Genomic DNA, 26,326 nt, shown 5'->3' with positions numbered 1-26,326 from the left:
TGGTAACAGGGCAGTTTTGGGTTAGATTTCAGGGTTAGTGAGTGGGGATGGGTTGGGGGGGTACAAGAGTTCTGGGATCTCGTGTAGCTAGGAAACGCTAGGTGGCCCCAAGAAAAGGGCATCCCTCCCAGCAAAATGTACTTAACATGGTCTATTCAGAGAATGCAATAAGGCGTGACTGGGAACTAATCTCCGTATTTAAATGTTTGAGGCAAAATTATCTGAATGAATTTTAATGGAAAAGGAGCAGTCAGTTTTCCATTGGTAATCTGTATCCATCCTATTTGGGAAGGGGGAAACAGTTCTGGCAAGAACAATTTTATTTAAAAAACAAAATGTTTTGTTTTAAATTTTGAGCACTACTGGTTTGTGAGCTGCTGTTCATTCACCTGCAGTCCCTGGTGAGTGGACTGTGAACACTGTTATTCAGCTACAGGGCTCCTGGTCTGTCCATTGGATAAATCCAGCCTTTTGCCGCAAGCATTTTGCATTTTACAAAACTAAACAAAAACATAAAACACTCTGAAGAAGAGGCATAGCAGACACAAAGCTCGACAGTTGTGAATGTCACATTAAGGGATGTGTTCCACAGAGATCAGTGAGTCCACTGTTGTTTGTCATTTATATAAATGACTTGGATGTGAATATAGGAGGCATGGTTAGTAAGTTTGCAGATGACACCAAAATAGGTGGTATAGTGAGTAGTGAGGAGATTATCTAAGAGTACAATGGATCTAGATCAGCTGGGCCAATGGGCTGAGGGGTGGCAGATGGAGTTTAATTCAGATTAATGTGAGGTATTGCATTTGGTAAGGCAAGCCAGAGCAGGACTTACACAGTTAATGATACGGCCCTAGGGAATGTTGGTGAACTTAGAGACCTAGGGGTGCTGGTACATAGTTCCTTGAAAATGGAGTCACAGGTAGACAAGGTGATGAAGAAAGCATTTGGCATGTTTGCCTTCATTGCTCAGACTATTGAGTATGAGAGTTGAGATGTCATATTGAAGTTGTATAGGTCATTGGCAAGGCCCCTTTTAGAATATTGAATTCAATTCTAGTCACTTTACTGTAGGAAGGGTATTATTAAATTGGAAAGGGTACAGAAAAGATTTACAAGGATGTTACCAGGATCAGAGGGTTTGAGCTCTAGGAAGAGGCTGGATGGGCTGGGACATTTTCCCTGGATTGTGTGAAGTTGAGGGGTGACCTTATAGAGGTTAATTAAATCATGAGGGGCATAGATAAGGTGAATAGCAAAGGTCTTTTCCCTGGGATAGGGGAATTCAAAACTAGGGGGCATAATTTTAAAATGAGAGGGGATAGATTTAAAAGGGACCTCAGAGGCAACCTTTTCACACAGAAGGTGATGCCTATGTGGAATGAGCTGCCAGGGGAAGTGGTAGATGCAGGTACAGTTACAAACTTGAAAGACACTTGGACAGGTACATGAATAGGAAAGATTTAGAGGGGTATGGGTCAAACACACGTAAATAGAACTATAATTGTTTGGCAAACCTGGTAAGCATGAATGTGTTGGGCCGAAGGGTCTGTTTCTGTGCTGTATGACTCTACGAAAGGTGCATATGCATCAGACAAAGTGCAGATACTATTTATAAAAACAGTTCAAAGAACGTGAAACCTCACTGATGAGGAGAAATTGAAGAAGTTGGGGCTGTTCTCCCTGGGAGAGCAGAAGGCTGGGAGGAGATTTGATGGAGGTTTTCAATACTATGAGCAGCTGGATAGACAGAAAGAAGCTGTGCCTGCTTCTACAAGGAGCCAGAACAAGAGCAAGCATTGATTTAAAGTAATGTGCAAATGAGGCAAGGGTGAAATATGGAAAAAAAAACATTTTCACTGGGCTACACTGTTGGGAAAAACGTGTTGGAGGCTGGTTCAATGGAGGCAGTCAAGAGGGCCACTGGATGGTTATTTGGATAGACATGGTGTGCAGGAATATGGGGAAAAAGCAGGAGAATGGCTCTGGGGTAGAACTGGTGTAGATACACTGTACCGAATGGCCTGCTTCTGCACTGTAAGCGTGCTGTGATTTTGTTGAGATTTTTGTTAGGTTACCTGACTTCTCCAGCACTTTCTGTTTTATTTCACAGCCAAATGCAATGCTTTCCTCAGCCCATCACCTGGGGAGGGGAGACATGCCCGGGGTAGGGGAGTCCAAAACTAGAGGGCATAGGGTTACGGTGAGAGGGGAAAGTTTTAAAAGGGACCTAACAGGCAACTTTTTCAAACAGAGGGTGGTGTGTGTGTGTAATGAGCTGCCAGAGGAAGTGGTGGAGGCAGGTACAATGACAACATTTAAAAGGCATCTGGATGGGTGCATGAATAGGAAGGGGTTAGAGGGATATGGGGCAAATGCTGGCAAATGGGACTAGATTTATTTCGGATATCTGGTCGGCATAGGCGAGTTGGACCAAGGGTCTGTTTCCATGCTGTACAGCTCTATGACTGTATGAAGAGGACAACGGTGACCCTAAAGTCGCCGAGAGCTTTGTGCGTGTGTGTGTGTTTATCTCAATCCCACTCAGTTCAGAAACCGGGCGTTTACAAGGCCCTTCGCAAAGAAAGGACTCTTCTTAAATAGGTTCTTAAATAGGTTAGAGGGTTTTAATGGACCCTCCTCAGATACACGGTGACCCTCTGGGCCCCAGTAATCAGCTTCACAGGATTTTTACCAGCCAGGGAGTAAAGTTTGCAAGTTTTGCCCCTAGTGAGCAAAGGGTAGAGGACTGCGTTTGTCTCTGAATCCCCTTCCTTTTTTTAAAAAGAAATAAATGACTGGCGGATGGTAAAAGAACGGCATTCCCCAAACAAAGCAAGTCAGCATGGCAAAAATAATTTTTATTTTATATTCAGATTTCATGACCGCACACAGTTTAAGGAAAACTACTACAACTGACTCCGTTATTTTACAATCCGAACCGTTTCTACCAGAATAAGACTGTGTGCGATTTTCACTCGCCCCTTGTTTCCTCCGATAGCGAAAACAAAACTGCTATCCACAAGCATCTGTTCAAACAACGATGAAAGGCGTTAGCTCATCCCACTTAGTAAATCTTATGCATGCCAACTCATACCAAACTGCTACTTTTACAAAAAAAAATGCAATAATACATTTAATTATTTCCAGTCCTTTTTTTTTCTCTCGTTTTTTTTGCACCAAAAAAAAGAGAATCGTTTTCTATTTACAAGGTATACATAAATTCTCCCGGTTTGATCACCTTAAAAGGAATTACACGCAGGACGATGTTGCGGATGTTCTTTTGTTGTTGCTTAAAAAAAGGGACAGAATAACAAAATCGAAAGAATGGTGTAAACATACTCGCAGAGACAGAGAAAAAAAAACCTCTTCAACCGGTCCTGGATGGTTTTTAATTGCATCCCACAGAATGTGATGGACCCAGCGTTGTTGGAACGGCCTCTCTCCCAAGATTCCTGCTACCCCACTCTCCTTAACACACTGTGTGTAACAGCTGATTGATCCCTGTTGATAGCTGCAGCTTTCCCTTCCTACCCGATTTACATCTGTTCAGGTCAGTTCAAATATGGTGAGTAAATGAATTGGACATGCAAATGCAAGCCCTAGGCGAGAGACTGCCTGGCTGGAATTCTGGGATGGCAGTCTTCTGCCCTATATACTTAACGTTGTGTGTGTGTATGTGTGAAAAAATCCTGACAATAACAGTTCTCAGTCATTTGTCGGGCAATTGTAAGGCTGCTTTTGCACTAAGGAGGCTCTTGGAGGAGGTTCGGGGCCTTGGAAACAACACACATAGTGTGGAAGAAAGTTCACATAGTTATTTTTTAATCTATAAGAAACACCATATTATAGGGACAGTACAATACCATGTACAAGTTATAATTAGAAGTCTTCTCTCTCTCTCTCTCTCTCTCATCATCCTATGTGATTCTACAATAGCATTTAACAGAATTTCATGTCCCCAGGAATTGATGCTCGCAAGACGTTTTCCTGATTTCAGGATTCCTGTGAAAGATGTTGGTTCAGGTTGGTCCACAACTGACGTGAAGAACATAGATCCCGTCTCACTGCTTTCTAATCAGTGTCTGATCTCAGGTCACCATGGGTGGATGCTATTTCCCTTCAGCTATTGAGCATGGATGTCCATGACTTGTCCTCCCATTGTTGGGTCACCGGGGTTGAGCATTGTGGGGCTAGATGCTGACATTGACATCCCAGGATGGGGTGGTGGTCCTCCATGCAACATCATTGCTGGGTGGTGGGGGTGTCCAGGAATGTACGAATGCATGGGAGGTCCGTGTCGTAATTGGGCAGGGTGAGGGGGCATCTGGGGAGGGGTGTAACTTGGCTGTCCCATGCTCATACCCATTGCACCACCCTGTGATACATAATCTCCTGGCATACCTTGCAAACCTGCAAAAAAGCACATGGAGGCCTTTTAGTGAAACAGCGCTGGTTCACTGTAACCCACCTACAACATTAACACACATATTACATCTCAGACAAAGATGGGAGATATGCAAAACTATTGCTGGAAAAGTATCTTCATTAATGTACAATGCAAACATGTTTGGCTACACCTTTTCTTGCAAAACAATGAGCCACGTAAACCAACTAGGAAAAATGACAAGTCTTAAAAAATCTTTTCTGTTTTATAAAAATTATGCCATTGTAAAGGCAAACAAGACCATGCAGAAAATAAATATTGAGAGTAACATTTGAAGTGCGTTCCTCAATTTGAATGAGTCCCCCATTATTATACGAAATGTCGGGCTCAATGATGCAGTTTGAAAAGAAATTTTTAATTATACCATCCCACTCTGAAAATAATGGAGAATATTGGAACAGCATGCCCCTTATTGTTCAAAGACCATGGTGGGGATGGGCACAGCAATTTAAGGGAAACTTTAATCAGCAATCATTTTTGTTGCTGAAAATGGTAAGATTTCAAACTGGGGAAAAGAAAGAGTATGGGGGGGGGAGCTGAATCATGTCCTTGTGAAAAGGTCAAAAAAACTTCTGCTCAGTAATTGGAAGGTGGGTTCCTTAGCAAAGGCCTCCAAGAGAGCCAGGGTGGGGGGTGCTAGTGCTGGCCTGGCAGGGTCGGGGTTACTAACCATGTCTAATAAACCATACCTGCAAAGCCTGCTTGGCAATTGCGAGCAAATCAATAACGCTCATGAATTAAACCTCTCTCTGTGATCACTAATGTCTGAAAAGTGGAATTTGAATTCGGGGGGCCACCTTTGGCTGGGTTTGGATAGAAACAGAAAGAGAAATTAAGGCCTAAAACAATAGGCCTCCTGCTCTCTGTGGGCCTCTACCTTCTGCATGGGTTGTCATGGTTGATGGGAACTGACAGGTGTATTGTTCCTAAGAGCTATAAGCTCTATAATCGTCCGGGATTGGAAAGCATGGTACTCTCACTAAGTAGGTTCAATTGGCTTCCCCTCTGAGTAATATGGCTCTATGACTGCTACAAACACCTTGGATTCAGGACTTCAGTATGTACAGCAAACGGCTGCTTAATCTAGCCTAAAGGAACAATTGTGAGCTAATGAAAATTGCTTATAAAATATACTGTACCCACAGCTCCATAATCAAATAAGCCGATAATATTTTTGTAATAACCTATTAATTTAATTGGTCATGAAGCATATAATACATCATTTAAATTTAATTGACCTAGAAACTAAGAAACAATATTTAAATTAGCCAAGCTCGGAATTTTCATTCTGAGGTAATAAGTCTGTTGCATTCCTCAGCTCAATGGAATTTTTTTTCACAGCTAATTGTCAGGCTGATCCTTGATTCCACGCAAAGCACATATCTAGAATTCGCTTGGCCTTGATATCATTAAAACGGGCATCGCCACATGAGAGAGGACAATCAGAACAGAGTGCTTTTACTTCAGAAAACAAACTAGGAGGATGTCAATTAGTGACAAGCCTTTGAGAAGCAGCGGCGGAAGAAAATGTGCCCTTCTTTTTATGTTGCTGTTGCTTGATGTGGTTTGGTGTTTAAACAGAACTGTGTACTCTGCGGAATCCACACACATACATACGCACGCACACATACACACACGCACACATACACACACACACACACAAAAATGGTTAGTTTAATTAAAACAAAAGGAGAATAATGCTCATTTATCATCAAGGGCAAGGGCAGTAGAACTCAGCAAGCTCACAGGCTTGGCTTTACTGGGCCCAACCATTCAGGATTGCATTAATGATCTCAATTTGTGATTACTCAAAAAGTCAAGTCCATTTGTCACACTGCATGTGATGGCATACTTAATTTAGATGTGTGCAATTAGTCTTAGCTGAACTCCATACACTGCTGCAACCTCCTCCATTTTGACTAGCTTGTCTAAAGAAAAAGAGAAAATTCTGCAACCCAAAATAATGCTTTCGCGAGTAGCTGGATTTCCTTTTTTTAAAAAAATAGAAATTTTTGATAAATAGGTCCCTAATTGAAAATGGGAGGAATTGGTCTCAATTCGAATTATATTCAAAGCTCCTGTTTTCTTTTGCTGTAGGAACATTGTTCGATTGCCTTTTTGGTGTCTCCCAGGTTAGTGTATAAATGTAACTCATGCATCAACTGTGGCTAGACAGATTTATGACACTTTGGGGACATGCTCTTTCCTCTCCTTGCACTGCTGCAGACTGCTTACATTTTGCCAATCAGTCTGTTGCTATGGCGACACACTCCCCCCTCTGGCTGGCTCTTGTTTTTTTTTGTTATGTGGCTAACTCCATGTTACTGTGCACAGTTGCCGACAACAGTATCAGACACAAATGCTTCCTTAGATATGTATGTATACGTGTGTGTGTGTTTGTGTGAGTGTGTGTGTGTGTGTCTGTGTGCATACACATATACAAACATGCACATTTTTCAATAGATTTTATGTCACTGATGGTGAAGTCAAGCAGTCACAACTAGGAGAGAGAAAACAGATGGCCTAAGAACAGTTTGGGAAAAAAAAAGTGAATGCAGCATGAAGTTATGGGCGGGAACAGCAAAAAAAAATGTATGAAGGAAAAAAAATCTCCTAGAACAAGATGTAAAAATAAAGTCCCTAATTGGTACTTACTTCCCCCTGGTTTTGCGATTGGTTACCTAGCTGAAGATTACATGTAGTGCCATTGCCCCTCCATGCCCATATTCATGCCCAATCCACTCATAGGTCCTAGAAAGGAGATAAAAATCCAAGAAGATGCCAGAAAATGAGAAAAGTCAAAAAAAAACAGATAGCGCCAAAATGACCCCTTTTCTTTTGTTAAACACCGGGATCTTAGGGTCAAGCGGGATAATTGGATCCTGCAACAGGAGAAATCATCCCTCTTTTTTTTTGTTTTAAAACCATTAGGTGCATAGAAGACAGGCAAGGCAAGGCAGGCAGTTTGAAGTGCAGTAAAAGATGAGGGTGATAATCCTGATGAGCACTCTGAATGGTGTGGGATGAAGATGTAAACACTGGTGAGCATGAGAAGGGAGTATGGAGGAATACACGCTGTACAGTGTGAATGCTTACCAGGGGGTCGGATACCCATATGCTGTTGTCCATCCATCACAAAGCCTCCCATTGGCTGACCATCTGGGTTGTAGGGTGCACCTTGGCTCACTGAGGATTAAGAACAAATCTGGATATCATTTTCCGTTGACAGTGCTCAGATCTGATTCAAACTCTGGAACACCTTGTTTGAAGAGGCTCCATAATACAAAGCATATGAACAGAGTTTCAACTCCACTGAGTGATTTCTCACACAGCCATTTCAAAAGAAAAATAAAATCTTGCCTGACTGATGTAATCTGGCCAAGAGCACGGGACTGTATGCGCACACTTTCACTTCAAATGCTAAGTGGCTTACTATTAATTTTTATTTTCATTATAAATTGCTGTTTGGTACAGGTACTAGAAATTTACATCAGCGTAACAAGGAGAAAGTGTTGCCTAACCCGTTTTTGTCTTCTGCTAATAATGGTGCTAACTGGTTTGTATCTCATGCATTTCCCTATTCGCACTGAGTTTGCTAGGAAGCTGGATGCCACTAAAAACAAAATAGAAGATTCTGGATGGTCTTTAGACTTTGCTTTTTTTTTGGGGGAGTTACCAGTAATTACTTTCTGATTAGATACCACATCTGCTCTGTATTTTTTTTTGTACTGTCTCTTCCCTATCGTTTTATCTTCGGGAGCAGTAAGGAAACTCTGCATTAGCCAGGACCCCGGAAGGAAGCTTGCTTCTTGCAGTTGGAAAATCTGACGCAGGATGGTAAAACCATCCCTGGAAATTTCCTGCCACTGCAGTTCATCCTAAGTGTTCCAGTACAATTAAAAATAAAGTACCCTTTCCGTTCAGCACTGGATGTTTGATGCTTTCCATAGAGTCATTGCACGATACAAAACAGACAGGCAAAACTAGGCCAACCCTGCTTTTGATAGAGACATCCAATTAATTCCATTCTCCTGCTCTTCCCTTCCAATACTTATCCAAATTGCTTTTGAAAGTCAATCTGCTTCCACCACCAGCTCATTTCGGGACACAACTCACTGCATTTAAAAAAAATCAAGGTTTCCTGGGGTCACATCATGTTCTGTGCCAATCACCTTAAATCTATTTCCGCTGGTCGCTGATCATCTTGCCACCGGAAGCAGTATCTCCTTAAAACCCCTCATAATTTAGTAAATGTCTACGAAATTGCCCTTTGACCTTCTCTGTCGAAGGGGAACAAGCTCCTCCGATCCCTCCATATTGTTGAAATCTCTCAACTTTGGCACTGCCTGGGTCCTTCCCAAGGTTTAATAACCTTCCCAATGCAAGGTGCACTAAATTGGGTACAATACCACAGTGTAACTAGTGACTTAGAAAAGTTTTGCATTATATTGTTGCTGGTGCTTTCTCTCGTTTGTGGTATGATCTTAAAGTGAGATAGTTTTTTTTCACAGAGAACTGTAGAGCCAATAGCTTTTTCACAGAGAACTGTACAGCCTCTTTGGTTTGTACCGTCTTCCTTGTCATCAACTTTTAAAAGGGCTAAAGGTCAAAATGTAGCACAGGCACAGGTGCTAGACACTGTAGAAAAATGTCAAAGAAAATCTACTAGAACAATGGCTTCATTGTCCTTCTTTTCGAATTGTGAAGCATCAGGTTTTTTTTTAAAAGATTGGAGATTAAAGATTCTGCATTAACAAAACCAGAAACGTGATTATAAAGAACGAGGTCATGCTTTAGACACACAAAAGCATGTGAAGCTAATCTGCACACGTACTGTCCAGGTTTCAAACTGTCCTGCAATTAAAATTGTTCAGCTGGAGATTTCCACTGCACAGAATTCTGAGGCCCCGGGTTAAAATGACTGCCATTTTAGACAAGAAGGTGCTTGAATGGTTTTGCCATTAGATGGTTACAGTGGAGGTCACAGCCAAAGCTCAAGGCAAAATGACACAACATCACCTCTTAAATATCATCATGGCCATACTGATAATTCCTTTCTGAACCTAGTGGAGTGGGAGTTAAGCACAAAAGAGAATCATCGCCGCAATGCAGTTAGATGTTCATAAATGCCATATTAATCTAGCCTTTTTTTATTGCTCTGTTCTGCTTCTCCTGTGCTGGCCTCATTAGACCATCTTTCTTCCATGTTTGAGAAGCCTGGCTAGGACACAGTACTCCACTGATGTCACTCTCTCCAGCGAGCTGGAGACCTAACACAGTGGCTCAGCAATGATTCTTCTTGCACCTTTCTATCCCCATTTGGGAGAAGGCTCCACTTAGCTCAGTGATGTTACACTCTCTCAGACGTTATTGTTCCATGTTTGTTTGAAAGCCGCAATGCTGCGAGAGGAGACCTGGATGTCACATGTGCCTCATGTGCAAATCTTGAGAGGATGTGAACAGTTGTTGGGTTAGTTAATCAGATTACAACTGCTCACAGTTTATCTGAAGGGTTAAAGAAAACAAAAGCAGAGGACATCTCACGGAACTGAGAATCTGCACCCAATATAGGGTCTTGGTAGAATTGTCTTGTGAGCAAAGTAATATGGGATCACCTCCCTCAACCTTTTCATCTCTCTCTCCTCTCCTTTGTGATGTTCCTCAAAACCCATCTCTCTGACCTTTCCTAATTACCACCTTTTATGGCTCAATGTCAAATTTCATTTGATAACGCTCTTCTCAAGTATCTTGAGATGATCTATGAAGGCGCCATAGAGATGTAAAATCTTTTTGTGAAAGAATAAACAAAGGCATCCAATTATATGGCACTTTTAACAATCACCAGATGTCACATAGTGCTGTACATCCAAAGAACTGCTTCTGAAGTGCAGTCACTTATCTTAATGCAGGGAAATCAGATGTCAATTCATGTAAAGCAAGCTCCCATGGGCAGCCGACATGATAAAGACTGGATGACCTGTTTCTTTTTAAGTAATGTTGATTCAAGGAATAAATATTGACCTGAACACCAGGGATAAATGCCTGCTCTTTTTCAAGACAGTGCTTTGGAATTGTTAAAGCCTACCTTAGGCAACACTGGGCCTTGGTTTACCATCTCACTCAAATGACAGTACATTTGACAGGGCAGCATTCCATCACTGCCAGAATTTCCAGCAGATTTCTCTGTTCATTTTCACAAGTGGGGCATGAACCTGCATCCATGTCAGAGACAAGACTGATATTCCACTTTCTATTCTGCTTTCCAATGTGCGATGATCAGTTGGCTACGTAGGGATTGGATCCTGTAAATTATGCCCTTGTTATAACACATTACAGTGGAGGGCGAGCAGTTGAGTTCACTGACAAGTGACTTGTTGTGACCAACACTGGTGATGCCCTGTCAAAAATCCTAACGCAAGTTTTGATATTTAATTTTTGATTCATGGTTATTGTAACATGAAAAATGCATGAATATCCAAAAAAATTTAACTTAATGCACTGTTTTCTTTTTGTTCAAAGGCAGATTTACTTTCGGTTACAATATTTAATTAGATTGACACAAATGTACAGCATACATCAGAAAATAAGCCAGATATATCATGAAACATTTAGCGTAAATCAGTCTTTCGAGCTGTTGAAAGCTGATAGACCTGTGCAAACTCGATGGACTGAAGGGCCTGTTTCTGTGTTGCAGACCTTTATGACTATTGGATTATTCCTTCTGATTTTGTTAGTCTAATAATAAATGAGATATAAGGCAAAAAACTGGAAATACTCAGCAGGCCAGACAGTGGAGGCAGACAGAAACAATGTCAATGCCATTCCATTGCGGCCCCTAAAATGTTAACTCTCACTGGTGTGTATTTCCAACATTTGCTGCTTTTATTCTGCATTTTCGGCATCCACAATACTTTGTTTTATTCTATGCAAACAGATAGATATGTGAACTGTAACACTGGACCAAATTACACACTTATTCTTTTGAATTCACTAATTAAAAAGGAACCCCATGGTTTAGGTAAAGAGCCCAGAAGAGTTTGAATCTCATTTTATTCCACGTGCAATCAGTGTGATGGTGGTAGCCCTTGATATGAGTTATGTTTTTCACAAAGCAAATGACACCTTTGTTTTAAATACTGAAAAATACAGGAATGCTGTAATGCTCTGACTGTGACGTACAAAGATGAAAATGCCCTTTTAATGAATTATGAAGTGCTAAATGACTTGACTGTGCCCATTATCACACTGAGAACTGCATTAATGTTAAAGCAGAGGAGAAGGCATATTAGATGTATCCCTTGACAAGGGGCATAAGAAATAATGGGACTAAGTTGAGATGGACTGTCTCCAAACCATAGAATAATACAGTGCAGCACAAAAAGAAGCAGATTCAGCTCATCGATTCTGCACAGGCTTTTTATGAACTTACAAATTAGAAGCAGAAATAGGCCATTTGATCCTTCAATCATGTTCTGCTATTCAATAAGATTATGACTGATCCGTCTGTATTCTAGATTCCACATTCCCACCTAACACTGATAACCTGCCCAACAAGAATCAATCTACCTCTGTCTTAAAAATATTCGCTGACTTCACTGACCATCATCATCACCTCCTAAGGGAAATAGTTCCAATATTGCACAGCCCTCTAAGAGAGAAAAGAAAATCTCCCTCATCTCTCACTCAAAGTGTTGACCCCTAATTTTAAAACAGTGCCCCCTAGTTCCAGACTCACCCACAAGATGAAACAGCCTTTCCAGATTCACCTTGTCAAGTGCACATTCATGAACTAATACACTTCAATCAAAACACATCTCACTCTCCTAAACCCCAGTGAGAACAAGCCCAGTCTGTCCAATCGTTCCTCATAAGACAACCCACTCATTCCAGGTCTCAATAAAAACCGAAAGAACTGCTGTAAATCAGGAACAAAAACAGAAATTGCTGGAAAAGCTCAGCAGGTCTGGCAGCATCTGTGAAGAAAAATCAGAGTTAACGTTTTGGGTCCAGTTCTGAGGAAGGGTCATGAGACCCAAAACATTAACCCTGATTTTTCTCGTCACAGATGCTGCCAGACCTGCTGTGCTTTTCCAGCAACTTCTGTTTTCATTCCAGGTCTCAGTCCGGTAAACCTCCTCTGAACCAGCTTCAACACATTTACAGCCTTAGATAAGGAGATTCACACTGTGTTCAAGATATGATCTCACTAATGCCTTATACAATTGAAGCTTAGGGTCCTTTTATGTTCAGTCCCTCTTGTAACAAAATATAGCATTCCATCAGCCTAACCACTTGCTGTAGTTGAACTCTAATTTTTCGTGATTCATGAACTAGAACCTTAGATCCCTCTGCACCTCAGAATTTTGCAGCCCTTTTAAGTAATAGTCTGATTTTTTTATTCTTTCTGCCAGAGTGAATGACTTCACATATAGTGTACCTGTCAAATTTTTGCCCATTCACTTAACCTATCTATATCTGGCTTCACCCTTGCTGTGGGATCTTCAACAACATGTTGTCCTACCCACCTATGTATCATCTGCAAATTCAGTCACCATGCCTTCAATCTGCTCATTTAAGTCATTCATATACACTATTAAAGGTTGAAGGCCCAGCACAGCCACACACAGGAACCCACTCATCATATTCTGCCAATCAGGAAAAGACCCATTTGTGCATACTCTGTTTTCTGCCAGCTAACCAATTGTCTAGACACCCTGGTATATTATACTCTACACCACGACCTCTGACTTTGCATAACAACATTTTATGGGAAACCGTGCCTTCTGAGAATCTAAGTACATCAATGACAATTCCCCTTTCACAAAACCTTGCTGATTCTTCCTGATTACCTTGGGTTTTTGATCATCCATAATATTCTAACAGGACTAGAAAGGATAAATGCAGGAAGGGTGTTCTCGATGACCAGCAAATCCAGAACCAGGGGTCACAGTTTAAGGATTTGGGGTAGGCCATTCTGGTCTGAGATGAGGAGAAATGTCTTTACCCAGAGTGGGAGCCTGTGGAATTCTCTGTCACAAAAAGTGGTTGAGACCAAAATATTGAATGTTTCCGAGAAGGAGTTAAATATAATAGTTCTTAGGGCTATAGAATCAAATGATATGGGGAGAAAGCAGGAACAAGTGACCGAGTGGGATGATCATTCATGATCATATTGAATAGGAGAGTAAGCTCAAAGGGCTGAATGGCCTACGTCTGCTCCTATTTTCTATGTTTCCATGTTTTTCCAAGTACCCATTTATAACCTCCTTAATGACTGATTCTAACACCTTCCCTGTGACAGATGTGAAACTAACTGGGCTATAAAAATTTCCTGTTTTCTGCCTCACTCCCTTCTTGAAGACAGGGGTAATATTACTACTTTTCAGTCAGATGGAACCTTTCCAGAATCGAATGAGCTTTGTAATATTAACACCAACGCAGCTATCACCTCATTAGCATCCTCCGTTAAGACCCTTAGATGAAGTCCATCAAGACCCAGAGATTTATAATCCACAGCTTCCTCAGTTTGCTTTATGCTGCTGATTATAATTCCACAAGCTTCTCTCCTCTTTCCTCCTCATTTGCTGCTACAATCAGGAAGGTTTTTCGATCCTATATAGAAGAAAGTTGTTAAAGGTCCCTGTGGATTCTGGGAGATCTAGGCCCACATCACCAGAGGCAAAGGTTCTGTTCATCCCCTACAAAGCTGAGTTTCTTTTCTATTCATTCATGGGATGTGGGTGTTGCTGACAGGGTCAGCATTTATTACCCATCCCTAGTTGCCCTTGAGAAGGTGGTGATGAGCTGCCTTCTTGAACCACTGCAGCCTGCATGCTTTGGGAGGCTCATATTGCCATTAGGGAGGGAGTTCCAGGATTTTGACATTGTGACAGTGAAGGAATGGTGATACATTTCAAGTCTAGAAAAGGGCTTTCTTCTCTCAGAGGGTAATAAATGCGTGAAATTCTTAACCACAAATGGTTGTCAAAGCTGGGTCATTAAGTATATTGAAGCCTATGGGAACCAAGGGTAATGGGGAAAAGGCAGGAAAGTGCAATTGAGGATTACCAGATCAGCCATGGTTAGAGCAGACCTGATGGGCTGAATGGTCTACTTCTCTTCATTGTCTTATGATCAATGCAAAATCCCCTTCTGCACTTTCCCTGCACAGGAGAATTGTGGGATCTATTCATGTTCACATTATGATGTGGTAGAATGGCTAATGTATGTTCATACAGCTGGGAATGCTAATGTCACCAGGCTGTTATCCAAAGGACTGGACGGATGTTCTGGAGGCAGTGGTTCAAAACCCACCAAGGCAACAGGAGAATTTAAATCAATTTAGAGATAAATTTGGAGTAAAAACCTAGTATCAGTAAATAGTGGCCATAAAACTACCAGATTGTTATTTTACAAAAAAACCACCTGGTTCACTAGTGCCACTGTTACCTGGTCTGGCCGACATGTAACTCCTGACCCACAGTATTGTGGTTAGCTGTTACCTGCTCTTTGAGTTAAAGGCGACCAGAAATGGACAACAAAAGCTAACCTTGCTCTCATACCCAAGAATGGAATGGGGATCACTGCGTTGATAAAAAGATCTCCTCCAGGAGTTGGTATATGTGTAACCATCACCTTAAAGCCCTGTCTACCCTGTTTAAAAATATCCCCACAAAATGACAAACTCTTAGAAGTAAGATGGATAGATCTTTGTCTAGAAGGGGCTGTTCAGGGGTGATGAAACCAGGCTGTACCCACAGTCTGAACGAATGCTGGAACATGCTCAGATGGCCTCCTCTTGTTTTTAACATTCAGCCAATTCCAAAGTCAACATGAGGTGGTGGTCGGTGATGAGGAATGGAGAATTTCCCATTCCAGGAATAATTTTTAAATGTAAAATCCCTACAGTGTGGAAACAGGCCATTCGCCCCAAGTCCACACCAGCTCTCTGAAGAACATCCCACACAGATACACCCTCCTACCTCATCCCTGTAACCCTGCATTTCCCAAGGTTAATCCACATAGCCTGCACATCCCTGGACACTGTGAGTGATTTAACATGGCCAATCCATCTTTACCCGCACATCTTTGGACTGTGGGAGGAAACCGGAGCACCCGGAGGAAACCCACGCAGACACAAGGAGAATGTACAAACTCCACACAGACGGTGCAGCTCCAATGTCACTCCTTGACTAAGACAAATGTATTCACCTTTGCCTGGGTCATGGGCACAGTTTATATCTGGTCTGTGCACCAACTCAGTGAAACAGATAAGCTATCAGAGCAAGGTAAACAGGATTTCTAACTAAAGAAACAAGAGCTAGGCTTGAATACAGGCCTAAATTTGAGATGGCATCAGTTTGCAGCAGGTAGACTCACTCTTTAAAAAGCATACCATCGAAATAATTTCTCTACCCTTACCATGTACCCCACTCTCTATTAATTCCCTTTAATGACCCCAATGATGATTGATGCCTAAAATAAAACAAAGAAATGTGGATACTGGAAAACTGAAACAAAACCAGAACTTGCTCGAGAAACTCAGCAGCATCTGTGGGGAGAGAAATCAAAGTTAACGTTTCAGGCCCAGTGTTAGACCCGAAATGTTAATTCTGCTTCCCACAGATACTACCAGACCCACTGAGCTTTTCCAGCAATCCCTGTTTTTGTTTCTGATTCCCAGCATCTGCAGTTCTTTCATTTTATTTTTCTGAAGAGGGGTCACTGGACCCGAAAGATGCTACCACAGAATCTACCAGACCTGCCGAGTTTTCCCAGCAATTTCTGTTTTTGTGTCGTCGATTAGTGTTCTCTAGTTAATCTGTGAAATGCTTTTTCCTCTTTAACGTCTACTGCCCCCATTAAGAAAACAAAGGTTGAGCAGAGCTGCATGCAAACTAACTGAAATAAAATGGCTTGTACTCTGTAGCTAATGGATATAAGAGCTAAAAGTAGAAAGTCTCCATTTATAGAGGCACAAACATTTCTGTGCCTGGAGTGCTAAATTATGCCAGCTATAAGTAGGAGGTGTGAGACTAAAATTTGCACAGACAGAAACTCTCGACAGCAATGTATTCTCTTGTTTGTGGTGGCGTTCCTTGAAGCAATCGTTATGCTCCAAAATACAGGCCAGATGGAGCTTTACGTGCCCCTGCAAAGCTAACTATTCAAGCAATGGTCTTAATGCAGGTTTTTTTTTTAAAGTTGCGAGCGTGCAGCAACATCTCTGGATTTTAAAACAGTTGCACCCGGAGGTCAGAGGTCAACCGAATGAAAATGGAAATTCACCGAGTTCCAAAAAAATGGAATTTTCGAGGGATTGCAGCCAGGCCCCTGACTCTGGTGCCTTCAAAAAGAAAATACAGAAAGTTTGGCGGGGGGGGGGGGCGAACAGGGGAATGTGTTCCTGACAGTGATCAACCCGATTGCTATTCAGACCGGGACAAATCTGGTTTCCATCGTGTGAACCCAATTATCAAGTTAAAACAAAAAGCCCTGTTCTCCCCTCCCCCATATCTGACCTGACCTGCCCTGGCACTAAAGATGTAATGACACAGTTTGCAGCCAGGGACGTTAATGCAGGAGAACATGCCCTTTAGAACCAAGCTTGGGTTTGGAATCCTGCAGAATACCCAGACTATTTTGGGTGAGATGTAAAGCTGCTGGTTCTATTAACATTTGCAAAACTGAAATTCTTGTTTAAGCGCAGAGAAACACTCACACAAAAATTGTATTTATATAACCCCTTCCGTGCCTGAAGGATTTGATTCCCAGCCAATTAAGTATTTTTGAAGTGTAATTAGTCACTCCTATATCATGACGAAATTAGACAGGCACCCCGAACTCGCACGAACTGTAATGAGACAAATGGCCAGGTGATCTGTTTTAGTGATGCTGATAGAGGGATCAGTGATGGTTAGGACACCTCCCCAGCTCTGATTTCCAGAATAGCATCAGAATAAGCAGACAGGGCCCTCAGTTTAATAGTTAGCTCTGAAAGCACACCCTCACTACTGCACTTCTGTCTTGCCGTTGAGACTGCTAACTCAGGGCTAACACACACTAAGACTGACTGATCAGCACCATTGATGGAATTTCCCAAGTATTCCTACACAGTTCAATTTAGGTAAGAGGATTGGTGACACATCCCTATTTTGTATTCCTTGTCGCTGTTCTGCGTCGAGCTGATGGAAACTCATTAGGCTGCAGGCCACAGCTTACTAATTTGAATAGAATTTAAATACATTTTTTTTAAACACAGCTCCCGGTGGGATAATATCAATTTAGTGAATGGATCCAAGTTGGGCTCAATTGACTTCGATATCGTTGCCATTTATGTGTCACTAAGGGAAAGCTTGCTTGGCCCAAGATGTTAGGAATTATGATTTATGAGCTTGGAATTTTACTGTCAAATCTGGAGTGCCATACAGGATTTTCTTTTCTTCTTGCCTTTGCCATTTTTCACTTTTGCAACTGGTTATTATTTGCCAAGGTCCTGAATCTTTCTAAGACTGTCTTTCCAGGGCCACACACTAATTGTCCATTTTGTCATCAGGGACCTGCCTTGGGCAGCATCGAAACAGGCCATTTGGCCCAACTACTCACTGCTGGTATACATTCTCCCCTCAATTCTCCTCCCAGTTCTGAGGGAGGGTCACCGGACCCGAAATGTTAACTCCGATTTCCCTCCACAGATGCTGCCAGACCTGCCGAGCTTTTAGAGCAATTTCTGTTTTTGTTCAAGATTTCCAGCATCCGCAGTTCTTTCAGTTTTTACTTAGTTTTCTCCTCCTATATTTTCTTGTCTAAAATCAACCATTGTGACAATCTATTCCCACCTCGTTCAAACCCTTGCCTTATTTCCTCTTAAATACATGTCAGGATACAGAACAGGGTTACACACCTGTTCCAGGAGAAAAAAGGCAAGGACATAATGAGTGATCACTCCTCTTTTAACAAAAAGACTGAGAGAGGGGGTATTGAAATATTTAATATTGTAAACATATGGGACAAGCTGGAATCAACTAAAAGTTTTCCTCCCGCACACAGAATTTGATGGGTTATATTTACAAAACAAGCAAAAAGCACAAGCGACACAGGGGAATGCATGATGCATATGTATTTGCTGAAAGAGTGCTAAGCATGTAAATAGATTTTTTTAAATTCATTCACGGGATGAGGGCATCGCTGGCTAGGCAGCATTTAATGCCCATCCCTAATTGCCCAGAGGGCAGTTAAGAGTCAACCACATTGCTGTGGATCTGGAGTCACATGTAGGCCAGACTAGGTAAGGATGGCAGTTTCCTTCCCTAAAGGACATCAGCGAACCAGATGGGATTTTCCAACAATCAACAATGGATTCACGGTCATTGTTGGATTGTTAATTCCAGATATTTATTGAATTCAAATTCCACCATCCGCCTTGGCAGGATTCAAATCTGGGTCTCTGGATTAACAATCCAACGATAATACCACTAGGCCATTGCCTCCCCATCAACATAGAGCAAGAAGCCTGGCTGGGTTTCAAGAAGGGAATGTATAAGTTTATCTTAACCTCCAAATGGGACTTGGGGTTATTTAGAGATACATCAAAGGGACATTGAGGATAGCGGGGATTAGATGGGCTAAAGCTTTTCTCCAACCTGGAGCTGCTACAGTATCAAAGGGCCGATTGGTTTCTTGCTTCCACTAAGAAACAGAGAGGAGTGATAAGGGCAAGGCTGTTAATAGAGTCATAGAGTTGTACAGCATGGAAACAGGTCCTTCAGTCCAACTTGTCCATGCCGACCAGATATCCTAAATTAATTTAGCCCCGTTTGCGATGCATTTGGCTCAAATCCCTCTAAACCCTTCCTATTCATATACCCATCCAGATGCCTTTTAAATGTTGTAATTGTACCAGCCTCCACCACTTCCTCTGGCAGCTCATTCCATACATGCACCACCCTCTGCGTGTAAAAGTTGCCCCTTTGGTCCCTTTTAAATCTTTCCCCTTTGTGTAAACGAACTTCCAAAAGGCATTATAAACAACAATGTCTGAAGGAAGTTATATGTCATGGAATAGAAGGGACAGCAGTAATGTGGAGTAAATTGGCCGAGGGATAGGTAACAGGGAGCATTGGTTAATGAATATCTTTGAGGTTGAAGGAAGCTGAATCGTGGAGCTCCCAAAGGGTTAGTATTGGGACTCCTGCATTTCTTGATATATATTAATGATCTAGATCTTGGTGTGCAGGGGAGAATTTCAAAGTTTGCAGATGACACAAACTTGGGAGAATTGTAATCTGTGAGCAGCACAGTGTAGAACTTCAGAAGGCCATGGATAAGTTGGTTGAGTAGACGGATAGGTGGCCGAAGAAGTTCAATGTTGAAAAGTGTGAGATGATGCACTTTGGTACAAAGATCATGGAGAGGCAGTATTAAGTGTATCATTCTAAAAGGTGTGAAGGAGCAGAGAGACCTGGGTGAATGTGCACATAAGTTATTAACAGTAGCAGGACAGATAGAGAGATCTGTTAATAAAGCATACAGTACAGTAAGATTGGGGAGGCGATTGGCCTAGTGGTATTATCGCTGGACTATTAATCTAGAGACCCAAATAACATTCTGGGGACCCGGATTCGAATCCCACCATGGCAGATGGTGGAATTTGAATTCAATAAATATCTGGAATTAATAATCTACTGATGACCGTGAATCCATTGTCAATTGTCAGGAAAAACCCATCTGGTTCACTAATGTCCTTTAGGGAAGGAAACTGCCATCCTTACCTGGTCTGGCCTACATGTGACTCCAGACCCACAGCCAATGTGGTTGACTCTTAAACTGTCCTCTGGCCGATTAGGGATGGGCAATAAATGCTGCCTGGCCAGTGGTGCCCTCAAACCATTAATGAATAAATTAAAAATAACCTAGACTTCATTAAAAGGGGTATAGACTACAAGAACACGGAGGTTACGATGAACTTATATAAGGCACTGGCCAGACCTCAGTTGGAGTATTGTGTAGAATGTCAGGGAATTGCGGGAACAATGTGAACGCAGTGGAGACAGCACTGAAGAGATTTATGTGAATGGTTCTAGGGATGAGACACCACAGTTATGTGGGAAATCTGGAGAGGCTGGGACTGCTTTCCTTGGACAGAAGGCTAAGGGGGCATTTGATAGAAATTTTCAAAATCACAAAGGGTCTGGACAGCATAGATTGGAAGAAACTACTCCCACTCGGAAATGGATCAAAAACCAGAGAGCACAGTTTTAAAGAGCTTTGCAGAAGAAGCAGATGTGATGTGAGGGAAAAAAAACCTATTCTCATGGAGAGTAGTTAGTCTCTGGGATATGCTGCCTGAAATGTGGAGGAGGCAGGTTCAATTGAGGCAATCAAGAGGGGCATTGGATGATTATTCAAATATAAATAGTTTGCAGGGATATGTGGGAAAGGCAGGAGATTGGAACTAAGTTTAAATGCTCAGTGTTGTGCAGACACAGTGGGCCGAATGGCCTAATTCTGCACCATAATGATTCCGAGGTTCTGTCTCTCTCGGTTTGTTAACAGGAAGCATTGCAATCCAAAGCAGACTCTCTTTCTGGCTTCTGCTCAAAATGTTTGCACCACAACGGAACCAGATTCAGCTTTCTCAAGGAATAGACAAAACAAAACCTGCACTTTTCTACAATGGGGCAACAGATTTGGATGTCCAACGCTGCCACACCCCCATCCCTGCCTGTTCCCCCAACCCCACCTCCTCAGGTGCCGGTTATTAGGTGGGTTTATTTAGCTTTGTGGAGCCCGAAGGGGCCAGGCTGTGTCATCCTTGTCGAAGTGGTAAGATAGAGGTAGTAAAATTGATTTCAATGCTTCAGGGATAGGAAGGAGAGACAGTGCATGTTTCTACTCCTGTCTGGCATTATTCACTCCCTGACAGATATGCAAATAAACTCCTCACAACTGGAACTCCTCATAACTAGAAACCGCAGCAATACTCACAAATAATGACAGAGCAGGAGGAGGCCATTCAGTCCAGCGTGTCTGCACTGCCTCTCCAACGAGCATAATGACTTTGTGCCATTCACCTGCTTCTTCTTCATACCCTGTACATTGTTTCAATTGAAATAACCATCAGGACCCTCTGGAATGCCTCAACTGTTTCTCCCTCCACCACACTTCCAGGAAATGCATTGCAAACATCACCAACCATTCATTATGAAGAAAGATTTTTCTCACCTTGCATTTGCTTCTTTTGCAAATCACTTCAGAAAATAGGAGCAGGAGTTGGCCATTCAGCCTTCTCAGCCTGCTCCCCCATTCAATATGCTCATGGCTGATCATCCAACTCAGTCCTCTGCTTCCACTTTCTCCCTTTACTTCTAAGAACTGTATCTACATCTTCCTTGAAAGTCTTCAATGTTTTGGCCTAAATCGCTTCCTGTGCCAGAGAATTCCACAGGCTCACCGTTCTGTGGGTAAAGACATTCCTCCTCATCTCAGTCCTAAATGGCCTACCCTGTATCACTAGACTGTGACCCCTGGTACTGCACTTTCTGGTCATTGGGAACATCCTTCCTACATATACCTTGTCGATTGAAATTTTAAAATCTGTGCCCTCTCGTTCTTGAATCTTTCACAAGCAGAAGTACTGATCATTTTCTCCATCTTACTTTCATGGAACATGGGCAGCATCAGAAAGATCAGTATTTGTCGCCCATGCCTAACTGCAACTGCACTTGTTGACTTGCTAGGGCTTTTTCAGAGGACAGATAAGAGTTAACCTCATTGCTGTGGGTCTGGACTCACATGTAGGTCAGACCAGGTAAGGATGGCAGGTTTCCTTCCCTAAAGAGCATCAGTGAACCAAATCAATTCCTTGTTAAACAATAATTGGCAATGGTTTTATGGCACCATGAGTGAGATATATTTTAAATTTATTAATTGAGTTGAATTCCATCAGCTGCCGTAGTGAGATTTGAACCCATGTTCCCAGAGCATTAGCTCGGACTTCTGGATTAATAGTTTAGAATAAGAGCATGGCCATAACCCATGGATCCATATCCATGCAAAGAATGAACACTGGTGAGGGATAGAGGGAGCAAGGAAACTAAACAGAAATAATCATTTTCCAATGCAATTTCTGTGAATCTCTACCTCAGGCAGTGAGTCTACAATAACAGACGGAGCTACCTGATACGATTAAGGAACAGAGGTGTATTAATACACAGGTTCACTAAAGTGGCAGCAGCAAGGGGCCTCCCTCTTACACGGTGAGTTGTGGTGGTTAGGAATGCACTGTCTGAAAGGATGGTGGAATCAGATTAAACTGTAACTTTCAACAAAAGTAATTGGCAAAATAATTGAAAGGAAAGTCTCTGCCGGACGAAGGGGTTTAATTGGATAGTGCTATTGAAGACTAACATTGATCCAAGGGGCCGAATGGGCACTTTAATTCTATAGTTCCACCCTCTCTATCATCTGTACAATGACCTACAAGGACACTGACCATTTACAGCGTGCTATTAATTGTAGCAATGATCACCATCGGCCCTAACCATCATGCCACACAATTAAGAACATTAAACCATACGAAATAGGAACAGGAGCAGGCCTTTCACCCCCTTGAACCTACTCTGCCATTCAACAGGATTATGGCTGATCACGTCCACTTTTCTGCCCTTTCCCAGTAATCCTTGATTCCCCGATTGATCAAGAATCTATGTCAGCCTTAAATCTACACAAGGACTCTGTCCCCACATCTCTGTATGGCAAGGAGTTCCAAAGATTCACAACCCTCTGAGAGAAGAAATTCCTCCTCATCTCAGTCTTAAATTAGTGCCCCTTTATTCTGAGACTAAACCCTCTGGCCCTAGAGTCTCCCATGAGGAGAAGCTTCCTCTCAGGATATAACCTGTCAAGCTCTTTAGGAATCCTGTATGTGTGTCAGGTACATGCAGAAGACAACATCATGTGGGTGAATCACAGCATCATCCGCTATTGTGTTAAGGAGGGAAATTTCTGTTTTCACATGCAATATATACAGCCCTCAGAAACATCAGCTGCTAAACTTCTTCCAAATTGTTGGGTTTTCCAAAATACAACGGATTGTTTGAATTTAGCCAGGAAACCATGCACTGACAATTGTATCCTTCACCTGGGTGACATATTGCTCCACAAACAAACAATTTGTGACCCCATCATAAAATGCAGGCGCCAGATGGTTTCATTGTGTTCAGAAACAGCCCAAATGTCACTAATACAAAACCCACTCAATTATTGGGCTGCATCATATGGCATAGAACATAGAACAGTACAGCACAGGAATGGACCCTTTGGCCCATGATATTATGCTGAACATGATGCCAAATTAAACTAATCCCTTCTGCCTGCCCGTGGACCATATCCCTCCATTCCTTGCACATTCATGTGCTTATCTAAAAGTCCCTTAAATGCCTCTATCGTATCTGCCTCCACCACCATCCCTAGCAATGCATTCCAGACTCCGACCACTCTCTGTGTAAAAACCTTGCTTCTCACATCTCCTTTGAACTTTCTCCCCTTGCCCTAAATACATGCCCCCCTAGTATTAGACATTTCAACTCTGGGAAAAAGATTCTGACCGTCAATGCTATCCATGCATCTCATAATTTTATAAACTTCTATCAAGTCTCCCCTCAGCATCTGAGTTTTTCTAGCCTCTCCTTATAGTTCATATCCTCTAATCCAGGCAGCATTCTGGTAAACCTCTTCTGCACCCTGTCCAAAGCCTCCACATCCTTCCTGTAACGTGGCGACCAGAATTAAATGCAATACTCCAACCGTGGCCTAACCAAAGTCTCATAAAGCTGCTAGTCTTATAAACCGGCAATTGTTTCTGCTGCTTTACTCAGTCATAGAGTAATACAGCATGGAAACAGGCCCTTGGGCCCAAACTGGTCCAATTGATCATGGTGCCCACTCAGCTAGTTCCAATTGCCTGCATTTGGTCCATATCCCTCCAAATCCTTCCCATCCGTGTACCTATCCAAATGTTTTTTAAATGTTGCTATTGTACCTGCCTGAACTACTTTCTCTGGCAGCCCATTCCATATACTCACCACTCTCTGCGTGAAGAAGTTGCCCCTCAGGTCCTTCTTAAATCTTTCCCCTCTCACCTTAAATCTACGCCCTCTAGCTTTCAATTCCCCATCCCTGGGAAAAAGCCAAATGCATTCAGACTATCTATGCCCCTAATGATTTTATGCATCTCAATAAGGTCATCCCTCATTCTTCTACGTGCCAAGGAATAAAGGCCTATCCTGGCCAACCTCTCCCTATACCTCAGGCTTACTAGTCCTGGCAACATCCTCGTAAATCTTCTTTGCGCACTTTCCAGTTTAACTATGTCTTTCCCATAACAGGGTGACCAAAACTGTACACAATACTCCAAGTGCAGCCTCACCAACGACTTATACAACTGTAACATAGTGTCCCAACTCCTATCCTCAATGCCTCGACTGATAAAGGCCAGCATGCTAAATGCCTTCTTCACCACCCTGTCTACCTGTGACGCCACTTTCAATGAACGTTAGACTTGTACTCCTAGGTCCCTTTGTTCCACAACACTCCTCAGGACCTTACCAGTTACTGTATAAGTCTTACCTTGGTTTGATTTTCCAAATGCAACACCTCACACTTATCTGTATGGAATTGCATTTGCCAGTCCTCAGCCCATTTTCCCATCTGATCAAGATCCCTCTGTAATTTTTGATAACCTTCCTCGCTACCAACTATACCTCCTAATTTTTTATCATCCGCAAACTTACTAATCATGCCTTCTACATTCACCCAGATCATTTATGTAAATCACAAGTGACAAAGGTCCCAACACCGACCCCTGTAGCACACGACTAGTCACAGGCCTCCAGTCCAAGAAACAACCTTCAACCATCACCCTCTGCTTCCTACCATCCAGCCAATTTTGAATCCAATTAGTTAGCTCTCCCTGGATCCCATGCGACCTAACCTTCATGACTAGCCTGCTGTGTAGGACCTTGTCAAAGACCTTTGGCTATAAACTGCATCGTTACAATTGGTTTGTGAAAAATAGTCTTTTCTGCGTATGAAAATTACAGACTACAAGGTACAATAAAAATTAGAATTATTTTACATTGTGACTGAGACTTCAATGGGCTCTGGTCATGCTGATTATTGTATTTTATGCAGTTCTGTGTGCTGGTTATGCCCATCGAGGGGTTAGTGGTGGTGGTTGACCGATGAACTAAATGGTGAACTAATTGATTATGATTCAAGAGGATTTCTGTCTTCATCCACAAACAACTCGGGCAACATCTTCATCAGTGCTAACAGTGCCGTGTGTTGAAAATGCTATGGGGCAGGAAACTGAGGCAGTGCCAGCAGAAAATGGTGCAGAGTTTATAGAGTAGCAGCTGATATTATTGACAGTCAAATGCTTCAATGCTTTTGCTGTGTGAAGGACTGCTGAACCTCACCATCTCCCAGTTCCTACTGATCTGTCCAAATGTAGAATATCGGACTTCTTTATTTCTTCTCTTATTTCTCTATTTTCTAATCTTGCTTTTCTCTAAGAATTTGTGCTTAAGAATCTGTACCTAGGTACCTAAGATGGTGCCATAAGTGGCAACTTGTAAACTGTTCACTGTATTCATTTGCGTGCATGTGACAATTATTCAAATTCTTTGATACAAAACCAGAAATTGCTGGAAAAGCTCAGCAGGTCTGGCAGCATCTGTGGACAGAAATCAGAGTTAACGCTTCGGGTCTGGTGATCCTTCCTCAGGACTGAAGATGCTGCCAGGCCTGCTAATCTTTTCCAACAATTTCTGTTTTTGTTTCTGATTTCCAACATCCGCAGTTATTTTGTTTTTTTTT

General features: G+C 42.2%; 1 protein-coding gene across 1 annotated transcript in view; it reads right to left on the bottom strand.

Moving 5' to 3' along the window:
- Window positions 1-2,840: 2,840 nt before the first annotated feature.
- meis1a (Meis homeobox 1 a) overlaps window positions 2,841-26,326 on the bottom strand; it is a 208,844-nt gene continuing 185,358 nt past the window's right edge. The window contains exons 11-12 of the mRNA XM_048600888.1: window positions 7,544-7,633; window positions 2,841-4,413 (exon numbers count right to left, since the gene is read on the bottom strand). Of these exons, the coding sequence (XP_048456845.1) occupies window positions 4,127-4,413; window positions 7,544-7,633 (377 nt within the window). The 3' untranslated portion in view covers window positions 2,841-4,126. The remainder of the gene's footprint in view (window positions 4,414-7,543; window positions 7,634-26,326) is intronic.

The sequence above is a fragment of the Rhincodon typus genome, chromosome 9 (assembly GCF_021869965.1).
Source record: "Rhincodon typus isolate 14 chromosome 9, sRhiTyp1.1, whole genome shotgun sequence".
NCBI classification, from domain to species: domain Eukaryota; kingdom Metazoa; phylum Chordata; class Chondrichthyes; order Orectolobiformes; family Rhincodontidae; genus Rhincodon; species Rhincodon typus.
The sequence above is the reverse complement of the archived record's forward strand: the minus strand, read 5'-3'. Positions and strand labels throughout refer to the sequence as shown.